Here is a 21,942-nt window from a genome sequence, read left to right on the forward strand (position 1 = left end):
ATATGAAACATAAATGAATTTTGTGTTTAGACCTGGGACAAACACAAAAATCTTATCTTATTATGTATAGGCAAATATTCCACAATCCAAAAATATCCAAAAACTGAAACTCTTCTGTTCCCCACATTGTGGACAATGGATATTTAACCTAGATTATATAGTTTTATAGTGCATGTATTAAAAATATGATTGAAGTCTGTTGATAAAATTATGAAAATATCAGTTTAAGCTAAATCCTATTATTCTGTATATCAGAAGGGGACACACAGTGTTTATGTCCCACCACCTCCAAGTAGAATATGACAGGTATAAGGAATAAATAGCTGAATATAAGTATTCATAAACCTGAATTTATTTTGATTAATTGTTTCACTTATACTAATTTCTACTGTCATGAGACATTTCCTATATTTGACTCAAGGAGTAACCTGTAGATGCTGGTGCTAAATCCAAGATTTTATCATTGTAAATATATTTATTTACATTTATATCTTTTGTACTATTCTGTAAACTTCAAACTGCAGCATTGCAGTAAATTCATAAGTTTTCAAAAAATTCCTCCCACTCCTGCTCTTCCTCCTCTCTTCTTGTTTTCTTCTTTCTTCTTTTTGTTAGAAGCACAAGTCACATAGCTTTGCTGACTGATGTTTGGGATGCTGAGAGCAGAAAGTAGTAGAGCCACAGGAAGGAAGATGGAGAGAAGAGCTGAGGGCTCTCAATGCAGGTCACCTGCCAAAACACTGAGAAATACAATGTATTAAAATCCTGAAGTTACAAGATTGAATCATTGTGAAACAAAGAAACAGGAAACAAGGTTTTTTATCTGCTGCATGTGGCATATGTATTATTTGAAGCATAGACAGAAATACTTGAGGCTAGAATTGATATTTGCCTGCTGCTGTCCAGTGAAGATTTTAAAACCCTTTCCTAGTACTAGAATTGCTGGATCAGAGGCAAAGTTATGTGTAAGAATTTTAATGCATTTTCCCAATAACATTCTCCATGAAATGTATACAAACATATCAAGTGGTAGCTGATGGTACCTACTTTACGCTGTCAGAATATTTGATAATATCACGTATTAATTCTGTCCAATTTTAGATTTTAGTAACGATAGCTCACTTATGACAACAACTTGTCATTGAAACTTGGGAATTACCTATTTTCAAATGTGGAGGATGGTACATCAGACACAATTATGGGAATATTGATCTTATATTGTAAACATTAGATACACATTACAGTACAAATTGCTTGGTAAACATATAATTGTTTGTCTATGTGTATATAATCACTTTTCTCAAAATTTCCTATTAGTGGGTGTCTGTCGCCCAATCTGAAGTACAGTGGCACGATCTCCGCTCACTGCAACCTCCACCTACCGGTTTCAAGCTATTCTTCTGCCTCAGGCTCCTGAGCAGCTGGGATTGCAGGCGTGTACCGCCAATACATTTTTGTATTTTTAGTAGAGACGGGATTTCACCATGTTGGCCAGACTGGTCTCAAACTCCTGACCTCAGGTGATCTGCCTGCCTTGGCCTCCCAAAGTGCTGGGATTACAGGCATGAGCCTCTGCTTCTGGCCTTATTTACATAAACATATCTTTACAAATAAGAAAGAAAACAAAGTGCTCTGAGGAATAGTCTGTCTTCGTATTTCTGTTTATAGCTCTGATACTTTAAGTTTTTCTTTTAAATTTATGAATTTTTGACTTTAATAGTCTCAGAAAAATCAAGGTTGTAGTAAACCTCTGATTTATCAAAATTATTTTCACCTATATTGTTTACTCAATTTTCAGTTTCCAAACTGGGAAAACAGGACTCAAAACATTAATAAATTTTGTTAACCACAAGGAAGGATTTTCCCATCTTTCTTTTGCAGTCATTCTTTGCACAAGGAAGGGTTTGTGAATCTTGTCTGACCTAAATAAAATTTAAAGATTCCTTAAAGAAATAGGCAGAAGCTACTATGATTAGAGTGTATAAAACCACATAGCTGCTGTTGTATTTTCCTTTTGTCATAAGGATCATTGGCATGGATCCACAATAATCTTGGATTTTGCTCTTCGGAATCTGCAGGTCAGTTAAGTCATTAATGCTTTCAAAGAAATTTATTTTTAATAAAAGTCCCCGTGACAATCGTCTTTCAAAAGTTACGGCTTCAAAATAATTTTAAAATAAGTTTCCTTCAATGTCTGAAAAATGACTAAGTGGAGCTGGAGGTGGCTACATAAGACAACAGCTGCAGTGCAAGAATGAAGGCCCCAGTAGAGCTGGGGTAGCATGGGGACCCGGAAGATGTCTGCACATGCGCCTTGTGCTGCTTCTTGCGTGTGGAACCTTAGAGGTGATGCGTGCGCAGCTGTGGTCAGTCCCCATATATCCTGGTCCCCAGATCCCAAAAGCCCTGTCATCCACTGTTTTATTTAGGTGGAAAAGTGAAATCGATCAGAATTGATTTTTCAAGATTTTTCCAGATTGGCATAGAATAAACTTGGATGGCAGAGTCAATGATGAGATTAGCTGTGGAAACAGGAAACCGTGTTTTTGGAGGACAGTAGTAATGCTGTGAAATTTTGAAAACAACCATGTATTCAGTAGCAACTAAACTGTGTCACTGTGACATTATTTTGCAGATGTGTATCTGAAATCTGAAATTTGGGAGAACATTCTACTAGTGTTCTCTAGTGAAAAAATACAGCTGGAAGGAAGAAGGGAAGGAAGATGGAGAGAGAAACAATGAATTTGAGAGAAAATGCTACGTAGACTAAAATAGAATGCTGCAGATAAAGTGGTTAAGGTGTGTGTTATGGAGCATAAATGGCAGAAAATACCACAGTAAAGAGATTTATAGTTGGATTCTTAGGTCTGTCTTTTACTCTGTCAATGTTGTGGCTTCTAAACACATCAGTGCTCTCCTTTGATCCATGTGCTAATTAACAGCCAACACTCTGCTCCCTCTTGCAGATTCTTTCACCATTTTTAACCCAATCTAATTCTAATCCAGCTAGTCACTGTAACAAATGTAATCATCCAATAATTTCAAACATATTTTTGATGAACTAGTGAATATACCACATTCTCCACAAAAATAGTGTTTGAGAGGAAAATTCGATGGTATTTATAATCATGTAAGTACATCCACACATGCAGATATATACATACGTAATATGTATGTGTGTGTGTGTATATATATATATATGTACCTGAGTTAATTGCATTAATTAGAGTGGCTACCTGGATTAGGATTACACTGGGCTTTGCTGGCGAAAGAATTCGGAATGTTGTTTGGTTACCCTGTAATACCTACATGAATATATTAACTCTGTAATGTTATTACTGCAGAAACTCCCTTAGATGTAACCAAGGATGATTGCATAGGGACGCATACTGTTGCACACTTTCCAATCATGAAAGAGAAAAAAATATATATATTGTAAAGTGGAAATTGTTTACAAAATTGGAATGCCTTTTACTAAACCCTGTATAAACAAATACCATCTATATGTATTAATATATCGATACTAACAGATTTTCTTTTATCTCTTATGTGATTATAGTTCCTATTTTTCACTAGTATTTTTATTATGGACATAGTATTTTATTATGGATAGACATAGAAACAAAAATAATTCTCTCTACAGAGGGTATAAAATTAATATATAATTTTATATATAATATATAAAATATAGATTATGCATAAATATTTATAGACTTATATTTTATATAATCTATATTTCTATATAATATAAAATATGTATATATGTATAATATAGGGACTCAATTAGTTTCTGCTAGTGTGGAGACGAGTCATATCATCACGAGGGGCCATGATGGTAGGAGCAGTCAGAGGAATTCTTGTATTGTGATGAGTGCATGTAAGTTAGATGAGACTCTTATCAGTAGAATTGATAGCAGGATAATGGCTAGGGTTACTTCCTGTGAACTTGTTTGGTCTACAACTTGTAATGTGCCAATTTGAATTTGAATGCTCATCCTGATCACAGAATAGAGTTGATGGCTAGGCTTGATATGGTTAGTAAAAATAGGAGGCCTATATTCAAATTAATTAGAGGATCCGGTATAGGGAGGGGTGTTCACAATAGGAGAGAGATAGAAAAGGCCAGGGTTGGAGCAATAATGTAAAGGGTAATAGTAGATATTGAGGGCCATTGGGGTTCTTTGGTGAAAAGTTTTATTGCATCAGCGAATGGTTGAAGCAGTCCATAAGGGCTTACAATGTTAGGCTCTTTGTGTAGTTGTATGTAGCCTGAGTTTTCGCTCAATGAGTGTAAGGAATGCTATGGTGATTAGAGTGGGAATAATAAGTAGGAGAAGATTAATTATGGGCATATTGTTAAGAAGAGGAGTTGAACCTCTGATTATAAAGTTTTAAGTTTTATGCAATTGCCAGGTTCTGTCATCTTTACAAACCCTGTTCTTGGGTAAGGTATATAATGATCTGTTAAATTGAGATAACGTCATTTATGAGGCCCACTTTATGAGTGGGCCCTATTTCTCTTGTCCTTTCATTCTGGGAGAAATCTTAAATAGACAGAAACAGACCTGGATTGCTCTGATCTGAACTCAGATCACCTAGGACTTTAATCGTTGAACAAACAAACTCTTAATAGCAGCAGCTGCATGATTAGGATGTCCTGATCAAACATCAAGGTCATAAACTCTATTGTTGTTATGGAAATCTAGAAGAGGATTGCACTGTTATCCCTAGGGTAAATTATTCCATCGATCAAATTACTCGATCAATGTATATTGATGCGCTTAGAATAGTGCAGTCTTAGTTAGGTTGAGTCATGCTTTGAGGTCACCCCAACCAAAATCTTTAATGCCTGTAGGCTTTTTGAGTTTTTATTTGCATTAACAAAATGAAGCTCCATAGGGTCTTCTCGTTTTATTTATCTACATTGGCTTTTTGAGTTTTTATTTGCATTAACAAAATGAAGCTCCATAGGGTCTTCTCGTTTTATTTATCTACATCTGCTTCTTCACAGATAGGTCAATTTCACTGATGAAAAGTAAGAGACAGCTGTACCCTCATGTGGCCATTCATACAAGTCCCAATTTAGGGAACAAGGGATTATGCTACCTTTGCACGGTCAGGATACTGAAGCCATTACTGCATGAAAGGGCATTAAAAGCTTACCCACATGCATATAAACACGTATTAGAAATCCTTCCATCAACCTACTAATATTAACAGTACAATACAAATTTTATCCAATTAGTACTGTAAATCCTTAATATTACATAGTACATATATTCATTCATTGGCCACAGCAAGTCCCAGTCAAGAAATTTTTCATCAGTATGGATATCCCCCACCAAACTTTGGTCTCTTAACCTACAACCTCTGAGAAATCATCATCCTACTCGCGAGTGCTACCCTCCTTGCTCTGGGCCCATTGCACTTCGCGGAGACTATATTGAAACTATACCTGGCATCTGGTTCTTACCTCAGGGTCATAAAATTAAGATCACTCACACTTTCCCCTTACATAAGACATCTCTACGGACTAATGACTATCACCCTATTAACCAGTCATGGGAGCACTGCCATGCATTTGGTATTTTTAACTTTGGGGGTGCTATCACTCACCATAGCAGAAAGCCTGGTCCCCTCTAAATAAGCTGTAGATGAACTTGGATTTTATTTCTGCCAAATCAATTGTAGAAGCTGAACTTATATTGAATATTCTGAACTGGCATTCCAACCATGAGGTGATTATTAATTCATGCTTGATGGACATAATAATTAATCAATAGTTGCATGCGCCCACGCACATCCACTCACTTCCAAGAACTACTTCCGATTAAATCGGCAAACCCTCCATCCCCTCATCTCTGAACTTATCACCAACCCAGGTCAATGTGCCCTTGCCAAACCCCAAAAACAAGAGACTAAATGCAACCCAGTCAGAGCCCAAAAACCACATTTTAACCGTGAATATCCCAACAGCTACCCTTCAATTGATGTAATTTTCCTAAAATATTCTTAAGACCCTCCTACTAAATTAAGATTCCATTCCATATAATAAATATAATAACTAAACTTTCACCCTAAAACTAGTATAGTACGTTGAACATCCCCCTCTGAAAGTGATACCCCACATATTATACCCTAAATCAGTTATACCCTAACTATAAATATTCTCTCAGTCAAACCTCTGTCAATTCAACTTTAAAGACTAAATTTCCAGAACTGAAAATTACTATTCATAATTACTTTTCCCCTTCACATTTTAATCTTACACGTAACTATTTTTGCAATTAATGTTGCTTAATTATTAAAAGCAGGACACTGAAAATGTCTAGATGGGTCTTCACAACCCCATAAACAAGTAGGTTTTGTCCTGGCCTTTCTATTAACTCTTAGTAAGATTACACATGCAAGCATCCCCGCCCCAGTGGAAATGCCCTCTAGATCCCCCAGATTAAAAGGAGCAGATACCAAGCACACACAAAGGCAACTCAAAACAGTTTGCTCAATCACACCCCCATGGGAAAGAGCAGTGATAAATCTTTAGTAATAAACAAAAGGTTAACTATGGTCTACTGATGTCGAGGGTTGGTCAATTTCGTGCCAGCCACCGCAGCCATACTCAGCCCTAGCTAACCTAATAGCACTTGGCATAAGGAGTGTTTAAGGTCCCTAAATAAAGCTAAACTCTAAGTCATTAGGAAAACAAACAAACAAACAAACAAAAAAACTCCAGATGAAAGAAAATATACTATGAAAGTGGCTTTAATAGCCTAAAGACACAATAGCTAAGACCCAAACTGGGATTAGATACTCCACTCTGCTTAGCCCTAAGCTCTAACAGTTACATTAACAAAACGATTCCCCAGAATACTACAAGAAATAGCTTAAAACTCGAAGGACTTGGAGGTGCTTTATATCTCTCTAAAGGAACCTGTTTTATAATCAATAAACCCCGATATACCTCACCACCTCTTGCCCCCAGCCTATATACCACCATCTTCAGCAAACCCTAAAAAGGTTATGGAGTAAGCACACGTATTTTCATAAAAATGTTATGTCAAGGTGTAGTTCATGAGGTGACAAGAAATGGGCTACATTTTCTGTATCCAGAAAAACTTACAACAACCTTTAGGAAATTTAAAGGTTCAAGGAGGATTTAGTAGGAAACCAAGAGCAGAGTGCTTAGTTGAATAAGGCCATGAAGCGTGGACAGACTGCTCACCATCATCCTCAAATATTGCTCTAGAAACTATTATCACTAAAAACTCTCTGTGCACATATAGAGGAGCTAAGTCAGAACATGGTAAGGATACTGGAAGCTGCACTTGGACAAAACAAAGTGTAGCTTAAATCAAAGCATTCACTTACATCCAGAAGATTTCATCACTACCTGATCAAATTCAGCCAACTCAAGCCCCAAACCTCACTAAAGTGCATAGCGTGGGACCTGGGGAAATCGCCAGTCGTTTGCTGTCCTGCCATGGCTGTTCTACACATCCCTGGAGACTATGAGCATGGGTTGTGGTGCAGTAGTGGCTGGGCAGGACCAGAAGTGTCCATTTCTGACTTGGAAGCAGAAGACACCCAAGGCTTAGGGTAGAAGTGGGGGCTCCAGCTCCATACCATTCCCAGTGCCAGCTTCCCATGGCAGAAACAGGAAGGAATGTCTTGCAACCCACCAAGGGTCAGACTCCATGTCAGCCCTAGCAGAAGCTGCCTAACCCTGGCTGTTCCAATGACAATTAGACACTCTTGGGAAGGTGGAGCCCTTTGTGGGAGCTCAGGAGGGGTGTCCTGGAAGTGCCACTTGAAGACCACTGAGGCCTCTCAAAATCCCTGTGTTAGAGCTGCAGCTCTCCATGTGAGCTGCAGTACAGTCACCTATGGAGCTTTAGGACAAGCCCAGGGCTCAGCTGCCCAGACCAGTGCCTTGAGAACTTTCGCAGCAGGGATAGCTGGCTTGGAGAATCATGCCTGGGAGATCATGTGGCACTGCCTGGGTGGGTCCTCGGCTGACAGAAGTGAGGGTAGGGCTCATGGGGACTTGGTAATGCTGTGAATTATGTATGTATGGCAGGAAGGTGCCACAATGCCAAGGCTCCACGTCTTGGAAATTCCATGAAGTCCACATGAGGATGAACTAAACACCAAGTGCAGTCCTCAAAGGAGTAACAAAAGAAATACCCACACAAGCAACTCTTTGAAACTGAGTCTGGAAGAAGGTCCTGCCTGTTGCACTTCAGGAGAATTTGCTGAAAATAACTTTGCTTCCCATTTCATTCTCTTCGCTTGTTCTAAACATCACCTCCTCCCCATTCCTGTAATTTGCATCATTCTGGGCTCCTTACTCTTGTTGCATCTGTTTTCACATTTTATGGATACCTGGATTTGATTTACTTAAGAGCACATATGGCTTAATGTTGTATTTGTGGTAGTCATTTATTACATTTGCCCCCATTTTATCAAATGACAGTTTTTTTTCTCGTATTTATTTTTAATATGTTAAAGATTTTGTATCCAGTTTATCTAAAACTCCTTGCTTAAAATGAGTTTAATTCTAGTAATACATACATGTTTATCTCTGGATTGTTTTATACTTCGATGTTAAATGTTTTCCTCCAATATATGACTGCATGGATAAGACTTTTTAGAAGATACAATAAAATCTGATCTCTCTGTCTCACTTGATCATGTGGCTAAACGAGTCAATCCTTCCATCAAATAGAAATATCCGGTATCACTTAATCTGATTAATAAGAACATCCAGTGTGCACATGCACCCACGATGAGAAGACCAAAAAAACAGCCAAAAAGGAGAGAATCCCATGATTTCTGTGTAAACTCTTACAGATACTATAAATATTTTTTGCTAGAAAGAGTATTTTAAACAAAAGGTCTTCAGGCAAGTGTATTAACATTGCCTTGGGTACGAGGGGCCCTATCACTTGCAAAACTTGGCAAATTGGATAAATAGTGATTAAAAATACAAATTACACAGAAAACTCTTTTAATAAATTGTTTTAATTAAATTAAGTAAGTAAGTAATTTGAGATGTATTTTCATTTTTGTTGCCCATGCCGGAGTGCAATGGCACGATCTTGGCTCACCACGACCTCCGCCTCTGGGGTTCAAGCGATTCTCCTGCATCAGCCCCCGAATAGATGGGATTACAAGCATGTGCCACCAGGCCCTGCTACTTTTGTATTTTTAGTAGAGAAGGGTTTCTCCACGTTGGTCAGGCTGGTCTCAAACTCCCGACCCCAGGTGATCCACTCCCCTCGTGCTCTCAAAGTGCTGAGATTACAGGCGTGAGCCAGAGCGCCCGGCGGAATAAATTGATCTTTTAAAAAAAATCTTAATTGAGGTTCTCTAAGGGAGCCTTTTAGGCAACATGCCCGGTAGGTGTACTGATTGCTAGAGGAGCTAAAGTCAGGCGAATCAATGTGGCTCCTCCATCCCCCCTGCTGGGAGCATCCTAGAGAGACAGCCTGGAACCCCGCGAGGCCCCCAGGTCCAGGGAGCAGCCATGGCGTTCAGTCCCGCGGTCCTACCCTGACCTCGAAGCCCGCGCCAGGCACTCGTGGGTCCTCACTTCCTCTTCTTCCAGGGCGGCAGGATCCTCTCCTGCGCGTTGAAGTGGCGCTTCTTCTTGGCCTCCTCCGCCTGCCGCTTCTCCTTGGCCTCCTTGTACCTCCACTTGGGGGAGCCGCAGGTGGCCGCTGTCCTTGGTGCTGCCCTTCCGCGCCGGCCGCGGGTACTAGAAGGTGGGCGCGGGCACCTTGCTGTTGCCGACCCCGGGCACAACCACGCCAGGCCACACGCTCCTCTGTTGCATGCGCTGCAGGAGCAGGAAGCTGGCCTTCCGCGAGGCGGGCGCGGCGGGGCCCCAGGACCCCGGCAGCACTGCAGGTCGGAGTCCTGCTCTCAGGGAGCCCTCCCGCGAGCCCACGGCCGCCCGGACGAGCCTCCTACGCCGTCCTTGGCCCTCCCCTTCGCCCGCCTCCTGCACCTGCATCCCCTCTCCCCGCGCCGCCAGGATTTCCTGCACCGCCAGCCGCCTCTTCCCCACGCACGGAGTGCTCTCGGAGCACACGGTGTGGCACTCTATGGCCACCGCAGGGCTGTTAGAGGCTCGTGGTCATCCTGACCATGTGATCCTGGGCGCCCCGGTCCTCCGGACCCCGCACGGAGCGCGGCGTCAGCGCGGACCACTCCAGTACGTGAGCATCTGGAGGCGGTTCTTGGAGCCCTAGGGCTTCGGCGCCCTATCTGGGAGCGGAGGCAGCTCAAGCTGGTACTTTTCCCTGAACCGCTCCCAGTAGGGGCGCTCCAGGAGCCACTGCATGAGGCGGACGTGTAAGTGCTCACTCCTGTGGCAGCATCCCATGGCCGGGGCCCTCGCGTGGACACCCGCCCCTGCTAGCTAAGGGGTTGGATGGGATCCGTTCGACCCTCCCTGGCCCCTTTCATCAGGGCGGTGAACGCGAACGCGTCTTTCCTTTCCAGGTCAAGACCCGGGACATAAGTTCAACAAGTAGTTGGTGATGATAGTGTGCCCTGATAGGGACCGAACGGCCTCTTTAGTAAAACAGCGCGGGGAAGTCCTGAACCGATGCTCAGCAGCTTTCCTCATTTTCTTTTTAATTCCGTGATTCCTCTGTGTCAGTCTGACAACATCTCTCCTGGGGTCTGTGACTCTGCTGGTCTTCAGTGCCTACTGAGAGGGGTCGCTGACCGTCATCAGACATGAAAACTTCAAAGCCCTCCATCCTCAGTGTGGGGTCCCTGGGCCAGCTGCATCAGCCTCACCAGGAAAACTGTTGATCTGCTCATTCTTGGGCCCCACCCCAGGCCTATTCAAAGAAAGACTCCAGGGGCAGGACCTGGTAGTCTGTTTCCCCCAGATCTAGGCTAAAACTGAGATGAACCAGCCCAGGTGTTGCTGATGCAGGAAGCGCCAGGCTGAGAGCTGTGCCCATGGGGCCAAGGACAGCCGCTGCCTGTGCAGCTGTGATTAGGGCTGTGTTCCCCTCCCTGTCCTACCAGTTGATGTCAATGTGGGGGCACTCAGCTAAGACCACCAGGGTATATCCACAAAGCCATGGTAGCAGGCGACAATACCGCCGATCCAGCCATTGTGGTCAGTCTCCTGCGCTTCCTTGACTTTCAGCCCCCGCCGCACCAGCGTCCCCAGCAGCCCCATGCCTCCGGGACGCTCTCCTCGCCCTCGAGGCCGTGCTCCTCCTTCTCCTCTAAAGGGTAGAAGAGTTGTCCGAGGCGATGCTGCGTGTATTAGGCGGACTCAAGAAGTCCTGGAACTCTTCATAATAAGCGCGGTCCTCCTCGACCTACGCTCTTCGGGGTGGGGACTGCGGTGGCGGGATCATGCAGTGCGCCCCGCCGCCCTCCCGCCCAGTCCCAGTCAGAAGCACCATGCTGGCGACTGGAGGCGCGGGCAGGGGACCCGGGGGGCGGCCAAGGGAGTGAGGCATGGGGCAAGTGCCAAGGTCCCTACTTCTCGCTTCTGCGTCCCCAGAGAAGCCATAGCTCCCGCGCTCCACCCCGGCAGAAAACTGCCTTCTTTTACATTATTAAGTTTGTTTTCATTTTAATTTTTTTGGACATTGATAAAATCACTTTCTGATTTTTGAATAATTTTCAAATTTACCCTTTAAAATTTTTTTTTACAATTTATTTTAATGCTTTTATTCTTTAGTGAATTATAATTATTGTAATTTATATCTTCAATTATTATGGAAGAATTTTATAAAAGACTTTTTCACATAATGAAGTCTAATATAAGAACTATTATTTATTCTCTATCTCAAAAATGAACTTTAATTAAAGTTTTAGAACACTTTATGTTTTGAGACTTTTGTTACTTATGTGACGTTATAACTATTATTCTTCACTCTTCTAGTGAATTTTTAATGTCATTCAAAGGGTATTTCTTGATTTACTAATAATTAAACATATTTCTCAAAACTATTCTTATAAGATATTTAGAATTTCACCTTCCACTGGCATGTTAAGTATGTTCTCCTTCCCTTTAATGAATATTTTCCCTCCAAGGCCCCCTCCTTATTCACCCTCCATTCAAGATGTGAGTTTTTTTATTATTTATCTTTTGAGACAGAGTCTCACTAAGTCTGTCACCCATGCTAGACTGCAGTGGCATAATCTTGGCTCACTGCAATCTTTGCCTCCCAGATTCAAGTGATTCTCCTGCTTCAGCCTCCTGAGTAGCTGGGATTGTAGGTGTGCGCCACCATACCCCACTAATTTTTGTATTTTAAGTAGAGACAAAGTTTTTCCATGTTGGCCAGGCCAGTCTTGAATTCCTGACCTCAAGTCATGTGTCTGCCTAGGCCTCCCAAAATGCTTGGTTTACAAAAACAGCAATTAAATGCTGGAATGATGACTGGGAAATTGTCTAGAGTCTCCAATGATTATTCTCCCTATAATAAGGCAGAAAGCCTTCCTCAGAATTGTCTGGACTGACATCACTCATTGTCCAGACCTGTTAACAGACTCCTGCAACCCAGTGCTGTGAGTTTCGAATGTGCTTCTCCAATAATGCAGTAGAAGGCTTGAGTTTCCCCATAATAGTATCCTTGAATGCCTGGAGGCTTTTAAGGCACACGTATGTATTGATCCTATGAACTTTATGTTTTGTAAAAATCTCAGACTAGGTGAGGTGAAATTAAGATTCGGACAAATTAAGATTCAGGGTGATATCCACCATTGAGACAGAAAATCAGTCTAAAAAATTATAACCTCAAAGTCTGGAATGAGAAAAAAAGCTTTCCTTAGACCCTCCTTATAATTGTCTTTTTATATATAGATGTAAGTACTAAACGACAAGCTCTGCCTGATGTAGCTGGCCTAGATATACACAGATTTATTAATCGTAGAAGAAACAATTATAATTTTCAGGTAAAATGGCTACATAAAATATTTACTTGCTGTTTTTGAGACAGGTTCTCACTCTGTCACCCAGGCCCAGTGCAATGGCACAATCAGAGCTCACTGCAGCCTCAAAATTCTGGATTCAAGCAATCCTCCCAACTGAGCCTCCTGAGTAGCAGGGACAACAGGTGCACACCACCACTCAAGGCTAATTTTCTTTTTATTTGTGGTAGAGATGTTGCCCAGGCTGAACTCAAACTCCTGACCTCAAGTGATTTTTCTGCCTTGGCCTCCCAAAGCACTGGGATTATAAGTATGGCCATATAACCAGCCTTAGATCAATTTTTTTTAATACAGATAGCTTCCCAACTAAAAATATTTTATTGGAATTCTCTTAATTCAGTAAAGCAATGTTATTACTGACCCAGTCTTCACTTATTTTCAGCTTATATGCAAGAACAGTCTCATTATTCTAAGCCTTGTACCTCTTCACCATCATTTTACATAGGAACCTTCCTCTTTCAATGGTTTATATTAAAAAACCAAAGACAACTGAAATCAATTCCATAAAAATTATGCTATAATGATTTTAAACCGTAACATAATAGTATTATCTTTGATATGAATCTGAAAATCGATTTATTTCTTATCTGTTGATAGATATTCATTAGTATATTCTATCCTATTTTATTACATTGTGGAAAAGTATTTTAATGTTAGAATAATAATTGTACATATTAACTCCTCTACTTATCCATTTATTCATCTTATTTATGGTGTACTGTATTCTAAAAATTGCACTGGATAATGGTAATATCTTAACAAAGAAGACAAATACTGCCTTTGCCCCCTTGGAGTTTTCAATCTGGTAGTAATAAATATAAGAGTTTTCTGAATATTATAATCTGATATAATATAGTCAGAGAGAATGTAATAACAGAGCAATGCAGCACTGAAAAACTGTTGCATGAGCTGAAATGTGATTAATAACTAGGACGCTGAGAAATAATAAAGTCTGTGAGGTCAACTTAACTTGGTCAGACTTAAAAAGAAAATAAGCACTCGTCTTTATTCTTTATAAGATAAGATATCCACCACTTCATTTTTCTACCCCAGCCTGTTCAAATATACAAGTAAGACAAATGGTTTACAGTGTGTACAAACTCTGAAAACATACTCTCAGAAAAATAAATCAGATTTAAAAAATTTATATTGTATGATTTTATTTACCTAAATGCATAAACATAAAAAGTAGATTACGTGTTTTGAAGGAATGGGGAAGGTGAACGGAGAATAAATGTTAATGGACATTGGGATTCTTCTGGAAGTGATAAAAGTGCCCAAGCAGTAAAGAGTTCTGATGGCTGCACAAGTGTGATATACTAACCATCTCTGAATTAAATACATTAGAACATGACTTTCACGGTAAGTGAATGAATCTCAACAAACCTTGTACCATAAAAAAAAAACAAAAAAACAAAAAAACAAAAAAAACCCATTATCTATATTCTAGTGAAGATTCCACAATAATTTACTAATTAAAATAACTTAATTAACAAATATACACATTCAAAGTGGTTATCCCATGTATAACCATAAAGTAATTACATTCCATGAAGTTACAAGGAGCTCACAGGCTCTCACATATCGGGTCTCAGGACACTATTTGTCTCATATATGGGAGGTCACAATAAATCATCATGAAACCAAATTTTCATTTACAACCAAAGCAAAAGAAAGGCCTCAGAGGGGAAGAGAAGGAGGAAGGAGGAAAATCATAGATAAGAGAACCTTTAGAAACGTCATAAAAACTCACAGATCCATTATCATAATCCAGAAACACCCCAACCCGACCCAGAGGCCTTTGCACATGCTGAATTAAAGGTGGAGAGATGGTGGAGAGACTATAGTGATTGTTCCTCTTTGAGGAAATTAACAAAAATGTTTCATCAGAATCAATAACAATATTGGTATCGGCTGTCCTGGAATCTCGACAGACTCCCAGAATCCAGTTGGAGGAGTGGGTCACATCCACTTCCCAGTAATGCCTGCCGGAGGTGAACACTTGCGCTCCCCACACAGCAAAGCTCTCCACTCCCTGGGGATCCATGGGCGCACTGCGAAGGTCATCTCCAAATATCACATGTCTCACATCCTCAGAAAGGCTTATATAGCAAGGAGTCATTTCCGTGCTCAGAGCATTATCCACTGACAAGGAAAAAATACTATATTAATGAGAGCTATGAGGGACAGAGGCTCTGTGGCCCTATTATTCACTTCATTTGCCCTTCTTCCAAGAAAATACAGAAAAAAGGAAGCCAAGAGAGTTCAGTGCCATGCATCCATGAAGATGAAATGTCATTGCAACTCTACAGCACATACAATTATATATTGTTCCTTAAATAATAGAGAAAAAATGTGACCATATCCCTGGGCAAAGTAATGATTTAATGTCTACCTCTGCACAGTTTGTTTCAGGACATATCAACAATTTTTTTCTTTAATAGAAAAACTTTCTCATATTATTTGTCTTTAAGATCATCAATAGGTAGACATCACCTTGCTGTGATGTATTTATTGGAATGTAAGTTATGCCTGTTACAGCCTCAAACATCAAAACTTTGGTAGAAATTAACACACGTAAAGTTTATAAGTTTCTGAAAAGCATACTCTGGCTTTAAACTATCTGTTTAGCCCCCGATTCAATCTGCTCTGGGTTCCTGCCCTCTGCTACCTAGACCTGCTCTCTAGAATGAGCCTAACATGGTTAGGCCACGTTCGCAGATCCCTCAGCTTTCAGTTGTTACGAGATGTATCTGATGGCATTAGAATTATCCTGATTATGGACATTTTAGTCATTTTCTTTGTTGATCAAAACGTTCTGAATTTATGAATAGTAAAGTTTACTTGTAAAATGAATGTAAATGCATAGAATAGAACCAATTAAAAACCATTATGCCAAATCTAAGCCTTCAAAATTGAATTAAATTGAATACACACAAAATACTGATGCCACCATGAGAATTAGTGTCTTCATAACTACATGACATGAATATTCTTTGTCCTCTTATTCTGAAGATAAAGTATGTATCTTGCTTCACATTTTCATCAAACTCTAACTCAGGAAATTGAGTTTTGATCATTGTAGTATTACTATGCAGGTAGAGAAGATGCACATGTTTTAGAAAACTATGTATTACCTACATGTCAAAAATAATAAAACTTAATGGGAAAAGCTTCGACCAACGGACCAAATAAAGAAACGATTTGAGGCTGGACTGCCAAGCAGCTGGCTCTTACCTCTGAAGTTGTTGAGCATGTCTAGGACTCCAGTTATGCGCCATGAAGTGAGCTCTGGGTTCACTGGCTGGGGCTTTTGCATCTGTGCCAAATCAGCCCTGCAAAAAAATGGTCTCCGTTGTATTTCTGGGTCCAAAGCTAATCACACAGTCATATAAAGATATCATATTTTCATATAAGATGTTTCCTCAGAATTCTGCCAGTTTTGGTTAACTGTATGTGCATTTTATTCCACACTCTAGGGGCCATACAAATGTTACTTTTTCTGAATTTTATTGCATAAAAACCCAATTTCCCCAGATATGCTGTTTTCAGATATTACACAACTTCTAAACTCATTAAAAGTCGTTACCTCCCTCTGCCCATCACACCTCCTGAGGGAATTAAGAAATCCTGGAAATATTTCAGGGAGCAGAAAACTCAGAAAAAAGCATTTGGGACCACAGCCTGCAGTTGTCACTAATGTTAGTCAGTGTCTAACAGAGAATGTTCACTGACAAAAAAGGCTTTAATCTTTTGTGCAAAACAAAGGAGTCTAATTCCACTGAGAACACTGCTGCTGAGGGTCCTGAGGCAACCATTTTCCTGAGGTCTTTCCTAGAACTGGATGTATTGTGATGGAGCAGGTCCTGGTCATTGATGCTTTTAGGAACAAAACCTTCCTCCTCAGCCCACCCAGAGGGAATCTCTCTCCTCCCTCTGTCTTTTTTTTTTTTTTTTTTTTAAACCTTCCACCCCTCTAGAGTAGAAGACAATACTATGATTCTCAGAGAAATTTTGTATTAAGATTTGTGGAGAAGGGTTGCACAGGATGGATGGACTGGAAAGAACAAACTTCAGAATGGCAAATTGTTTTTACGTATATTTGAATTCATACAAATTTTAAGATGAAAACTTTCCAGACCAAAGAGAAGATCTCAGGCCCTCTTTTGAAACAAAAATGGAAATAGTCACTAAGAATGATATTAGTACCTCAAAATGTATATAATCCCCTTCATTCACAAGAGAATGAACTTTTCAGAAATAGCATTTTTTAGTGTAAACTCACCTTACCGATACATTTCTCACATCCTGCAAAAAATAAAAGATAATGTTAATTGTGAGAGATTTTTCCTTCTGCATCTTTTCTCATACTCTTGTTTTTTTCTGTTTTAGTGTTTTTAAAATGTGTATCTTTCTATTCCCCTCTAAGGAATCATTCAAGGCTACGTTAATAACAGAACCTCAACTAAATAATGAATAGCTTCATCAGTGGGCATGAAGAAGAAAGGAGCTGAGCAAGAGATGGTGGAGTAAAGCAAAGATGTCTAGGTTTCCAGTGTCATTAATTTCCTAATCTTATTTCCAAGGAAAGGTCTGACCACGCATGACAACTATTAAAACAAAACAGAACCATTTGAGAAACAGAGTACACGGACATTGATGAGCAACTTTCATAAACCTCGCCCCGGCAAGGGGAAAACCCTCAACATCTTCAGCAAACCACTGTTGTGTGGGACATCAGAGAATGAGGAGGAACTAGGGCATATAAATGGAGTATTACTAACCTTCCCTAGCCTCGAGTTCTAATGATTTTAGATGATCTCTATGTGTGGATAGTACTCTAAATTAGATTGAAGAGAATTTTGTTATATGTGATCTGCTAAAATGGTAAAAATTTCCCAAAGATTGGTATACCAAAGTATGCAGTAATAAGTGACTGGACAGATGTAATGAAATGGTGGGAGTCAGACAGCATGTGTCACTTAGCTTAGAGCAGTGACATATGCAGGTGACATGTGCATGTCCTGGCAGCAATGTCCAGCAAGGGTTTCCTGTCTCTGAAGATGGACCCTCCCTCCTCACCTGGAGCAGGTCCACATCAGGCATGTGGCACGTCTCCCACAGCACTCTGTACATGTCTTTCATCCTTTCTAAATGTTGGGTCATTCTCACTTGACTGTCTTGTAGTTGTTGGAAGAGCTCTTTTGCTTCTCTTTCCAGTGCCTGCAGATGCAGCTGCTCTTCCTCATGGAGAAGTAGATGCATCTTTTGATATTGAATAGTGATTATCACCTTCCTTATTGACACATAGTCCTGCAGAGATGTTTGGTTAAAAGAATTACATGTTCTCATTCTCAAGAAAACTTCAAATAATTATATGCTGGGTGTAATCAAACAATTTGTAAACTTTCTGCCTTGCTCTTGCAAAGAGTCTTGAATATTTGGTGTTTTTTTTCTGTCCAACTTTTTCAATATTCTTATTCTCTCTCCTCTTTTAAATCAAAACCTATATAAAGACTCTGGTTTCTGTCACTGTAATGCTTCTCTACAGTTCTTACTGAGTCAATTATTTCCTCTATTATTCTCTCTTTTAGGATTTTTCCATGTCTAATTCACCTAAATGTTAAAGAACATTTAGCCATACATCATATTATGTGTGTTTTTTTTACTTTTACTATATTTTTACTCTATATACTATTCTCTTTCCTCTTCCTCACGCCCAGTCTTAGTGAAATGTTGTCTCATCTGCAGTGTCTGAAAAATTGTATACCAACCTTCAAATTTGAACTACAGTACATAACATGCCATTTATCCAATATACTAGAATTAATTTGGCTAGCTTGTGTGGGCTTCTCTATTTGCAATTCCTATTATATCAATTGAAATCACTATATTTTCTTGGGATGAAATCACTATCTTTTAACTGGTAGTTGGAATTTAGCTAAAAAGTATAAACCAACATTGTGTTTGAGTAAAAATAAAGGAAATATTTTCATTCTTACCACTAACGAACGAAATTTACTAGTTTCCTGGTTTAGATTATTTTGTGTCTCTTGATTGATCTTCCACAAATAGTTCATTTTCTTTATAAGTTTCTCCTGAAAAAGAAGCAAGAAGCTTAGCAATAATGAAGACAGTATACTAGATTTCATTCCCTTATCAATTAAATAAAAAGGCTGTAATTGAAAGAAACATAAATTCAAGTTAGAGTGGAGTGGTCAGATTTTACCATGTTAAACAAATTTGGCCCTAATAATTTGGATGTGAGAAATGATAGAAATATAATAGGGAGTTTTAAGGGACCCTTCGGATAATATCATCAATTTTCGGAGGAACCGGCTTTTATATAAAATGACTTTGAAAAGTGTTCTTGGTGCTGGTAACCTGTTCCACAGCTCCATTCTACACGTTCGAACAATGTTTCTAAGGAAATCTCCTTTAGTGAAGTCTCAATACAGCTATGATTAGAGCGTCAAATTAGTCAGCAACATTGAAAGGACACATTTATGTGTTATGATTGACATGGAATAATCACCACCTCCACCATCTGCATTCTCATCACCATCATTGTCATAGGCCCTCATCATTCTTATTTGGGATTACATACATATCAAACTGCCTTAGAGGCATCACATACCCTGCATTCCTCAGCAGCCCATCCTATTGGACTGTGGCTGTGAGCCGTGTGCTCTGGTGACTCAGAGCAGGGCCCACAGAGCAATCTCTTGTCAGCCTCACAGAAGAGCTCCTTAGTTTCCTTATGGAGCACACAGATATTCTGTGAGTTGTTGATGTTCTGAGGTCTGGTCTGTCTGGCTAGGGAAGCCAGCTTTTTGAGTGTAACATTGGTGTTGAAGTCGGACTTCGCTGAGATTTCTCTGCACTCAGGGCAGCGCATTGGTGGTCTGCCTTCTTCCCAACAGAGGTAGAGGCAGGGCCTGCAAAAGCTGTGCCCACAGTCAATGGTGACCGGGTCTATGAAGTAGTTCATGCAAATGGAGCAAATGAGCTCATTCTGGAAGGCTTGCAGGGTGTCTGAATCCATATCTCTGAAAATGAAGAAAAAGGTGAGAATTTCTTTTTCTTATTTTTATTTGCCCTGATGAAAAGGAAAAAAAGGCCAGTGGACAATTTTCCTTGTCTACTTGAGGTCTGTCCAATATGTCTAATAAGTTAGCTCCAGTACAAACTGAGACATAGTAAATGCAAACATGCTGGATTTATAAAGTTTTCCCTCAATAGCCATTGAAGATTGGGTCCAGGACTCCCTGAGATACCAAGATCCTAAGATGTTCCAGGCTCTTATTAGTAAATGGTGTGGGATTTGCATGTAACCTAAACCTATCCTCCTGAACACTTTATGTCTAGATTACTTTGAACGCCTAATGCAATGTAAATGGTGTATAAATACTTGTAATGCCATACTGTTTAGGAACAGCAAGAAGATTGTTAAAAATATGTACATGTTTGGCAGGGTGCGGTTGCTCACGCCTGTAATCCCAGCGCTTCGGAAGGCTGAGGTGGGAAGATCACGAGGTCAGGAGACCGAGACCATCCTGGCTAACATGGTGAAACTCAGTTTCTATTAAAAATACAAAAAATTAGCCGGGCATGGTGGCACGTGCCTGTAGTCCCAGCTATTCAGGAGGCTGAGGCAGGAGAATCACCTGAACCCAGGAGGTGGAGGTTGTAGTGAGCTGAGATGATGCCACTGCACTCCAGCATGGGTAATAGAGTGAGACTCTGTCTCACAAAAAAAACAAAAAAACAAAAAACAAAAAACAAACAAACAAAAAAGGACATGTTCAGTACAGCTGCTTTTTTCTTCCTGTAAATATTTTTTTCTGAGTTTAGTTGAATCCATGGGTATGAAACTCATGGATATGAACAACCAACTGTGATTCAAATGAGAAAATTAGACGAGAGTCCTCATGGTATTTTTGTTAAACAGGCCGTGCTCTCAATCATTCCCAGTTACTTAGCAAACTTAAAGCCTGGGTAGAGGGTAAAAACTGAGATGATTTCTCAGTCACTTATATAAGCTGATTCTTAATTCTTAATCTCGTTCTTAAGCACATTCTTAATCTCGTTCTGTCTCTGTCATTTTCTCTCAACGATTCCATGATGATAATATATGAAAGACACTTAATATCTATGCTATTATTCTATACTCCCTGCCTCCAAACTCACCTATGAAGTTTGCTCACACAATTTTGAAGTAGGTTTTATCTAAGATTGATTAATCAGAGTGGACTATCAACTCCTAAAATTATCAGTCATTAAATTTGTCCTTTTAACTTTAATATCAAAACTCTTCCTTTCACTACATTAATTGTAAATAATATCTATTATTTTTAATTTAGAAAATTTTTTTCCCATAGTCAATTCAGATGATTAGAGAGAACACTTTCACATTCTGAAATAATGAATATTTAAAATATAATAATTTATAAGAATTAATCGACAATTAATTATCTTCTAAAATAACAATAAAATTGAAGTTATGTATTAGGTTTTCCACTCTACGCTATGAAATCCAGAAATGCAGTTAATGGAAGCATGGCCACCAATTCACCATTCCTCTTAGTAAATTGGGAGTTTCTGCCTCTTGGAAGCCCTTGTCAGAGGGTTACATCTGCTTACTTTCTCTTTCTTTCTTTCTTTCTTTACCTTTTTGTTGTTGTTGTTGTTGTTGTTGAGATGCAGTCTCACTCTGTCACCCGGGCTGGAGTGCAGTGGCACTTACTGCAAACTCCGCCTCCCAGGTTCAAGCAATCCTCCTGCCACAGCCTCCCGAGTAGCTGGTATTACAGGCACCTGCCACCACGCTAGGATAATTTTTTTGTGTTTTAAGTAAAAACGTGGTTTCACCATGTTTGCCAGGCTGGTTTCTAACTCTAGACCTCAAGTGATCTGCCTGCCTTGGCCTCTCAAAGTGCTAGGCTGCAAACATGAGCCATCTAAACATGG

General features: G+C 39.9%; 1 protein-coding gene and 1 pseudogene across 1 annotated transcript; both read right to left on the reverse strand.

The window, feature by feature from the left end:
- Positions 1-336: 336 nt before the first annotated feature.
- LOC140712360 (ankyrin repeat domain-containing protein 33B-like) lies at positions 337-11,435 on the reverse strand (annotated as a pseudogene).
- A 3,188-nt stretch (positions 11,436-14,623) lies between these two features.
- On the reverse strand, positions 14,624-20,200 carry LOC103248212 (tripartite motif-containing protein 64C-like). The gene is made up of 6 exons (XM_008020486.3): positions 19,610-20,200; positions 18,975-19,070; positions 18,055-18,285; positions 17,258-17,280; positions 16,210-16,307; positions 14,624-15,117 (listed from the first exon to the last, which is right to left on the reverse strand). The coding sequence occupies exons 1-6, from the start codon at positions 20,015-20,017 to the stop codon at positions 14,624-14,626; spliced, it is 1,350 nt and encodes a 449-aa protein (XP_008018677.3). The 5' UTR covers positions 20,018-20,200.
- Between the last annotated feature and the right edge of the window lie 1,742 nt (positions 20,201-21,942).

The sequence above is a fragment of the Chlorocebus sabaeus genome, chromosome 1 (assembly GCF_047675955.1).
Source record: "Chlorocebus sabaeus isolate Y175 chromosome 1, mChlSab1.0.hap1, whole genome shotgun sequence".
In the NCBI taxonomy this organism is placed as follows: domain Eukaryota; kingdom Metazoa; phylum Chordata; class Mammalia; order Primates; family Cercopithecidae; genus Chlorocebus; species Chlorocebus sabaeus.

Bases quoted from the DNA above. Each gene is read 5' to 3' on its own strand.
- LOC103248212 (XM_008020486.3), bottom strand. From the start codon at position 20,017: ATGGATTCAGACACCCTGCAAGCCTTCCAGAATGAGCTCATTTGCTCC. The intron at 19,071-19,609 runs GTATGTGATGCC...CTTCTTTTTCAG, and splicing joins GGGCTGCTGAGGAATGCAGG to GAGAAACTTATAAAGAAAAT. The intron at 16,308-17,257 runs GTGAGTTTACAC...ATTTTTTTGCAG, and splicing joins GTGAGAAATGTATCGGTAAG to GGCTGATTTGGCACAGATGC.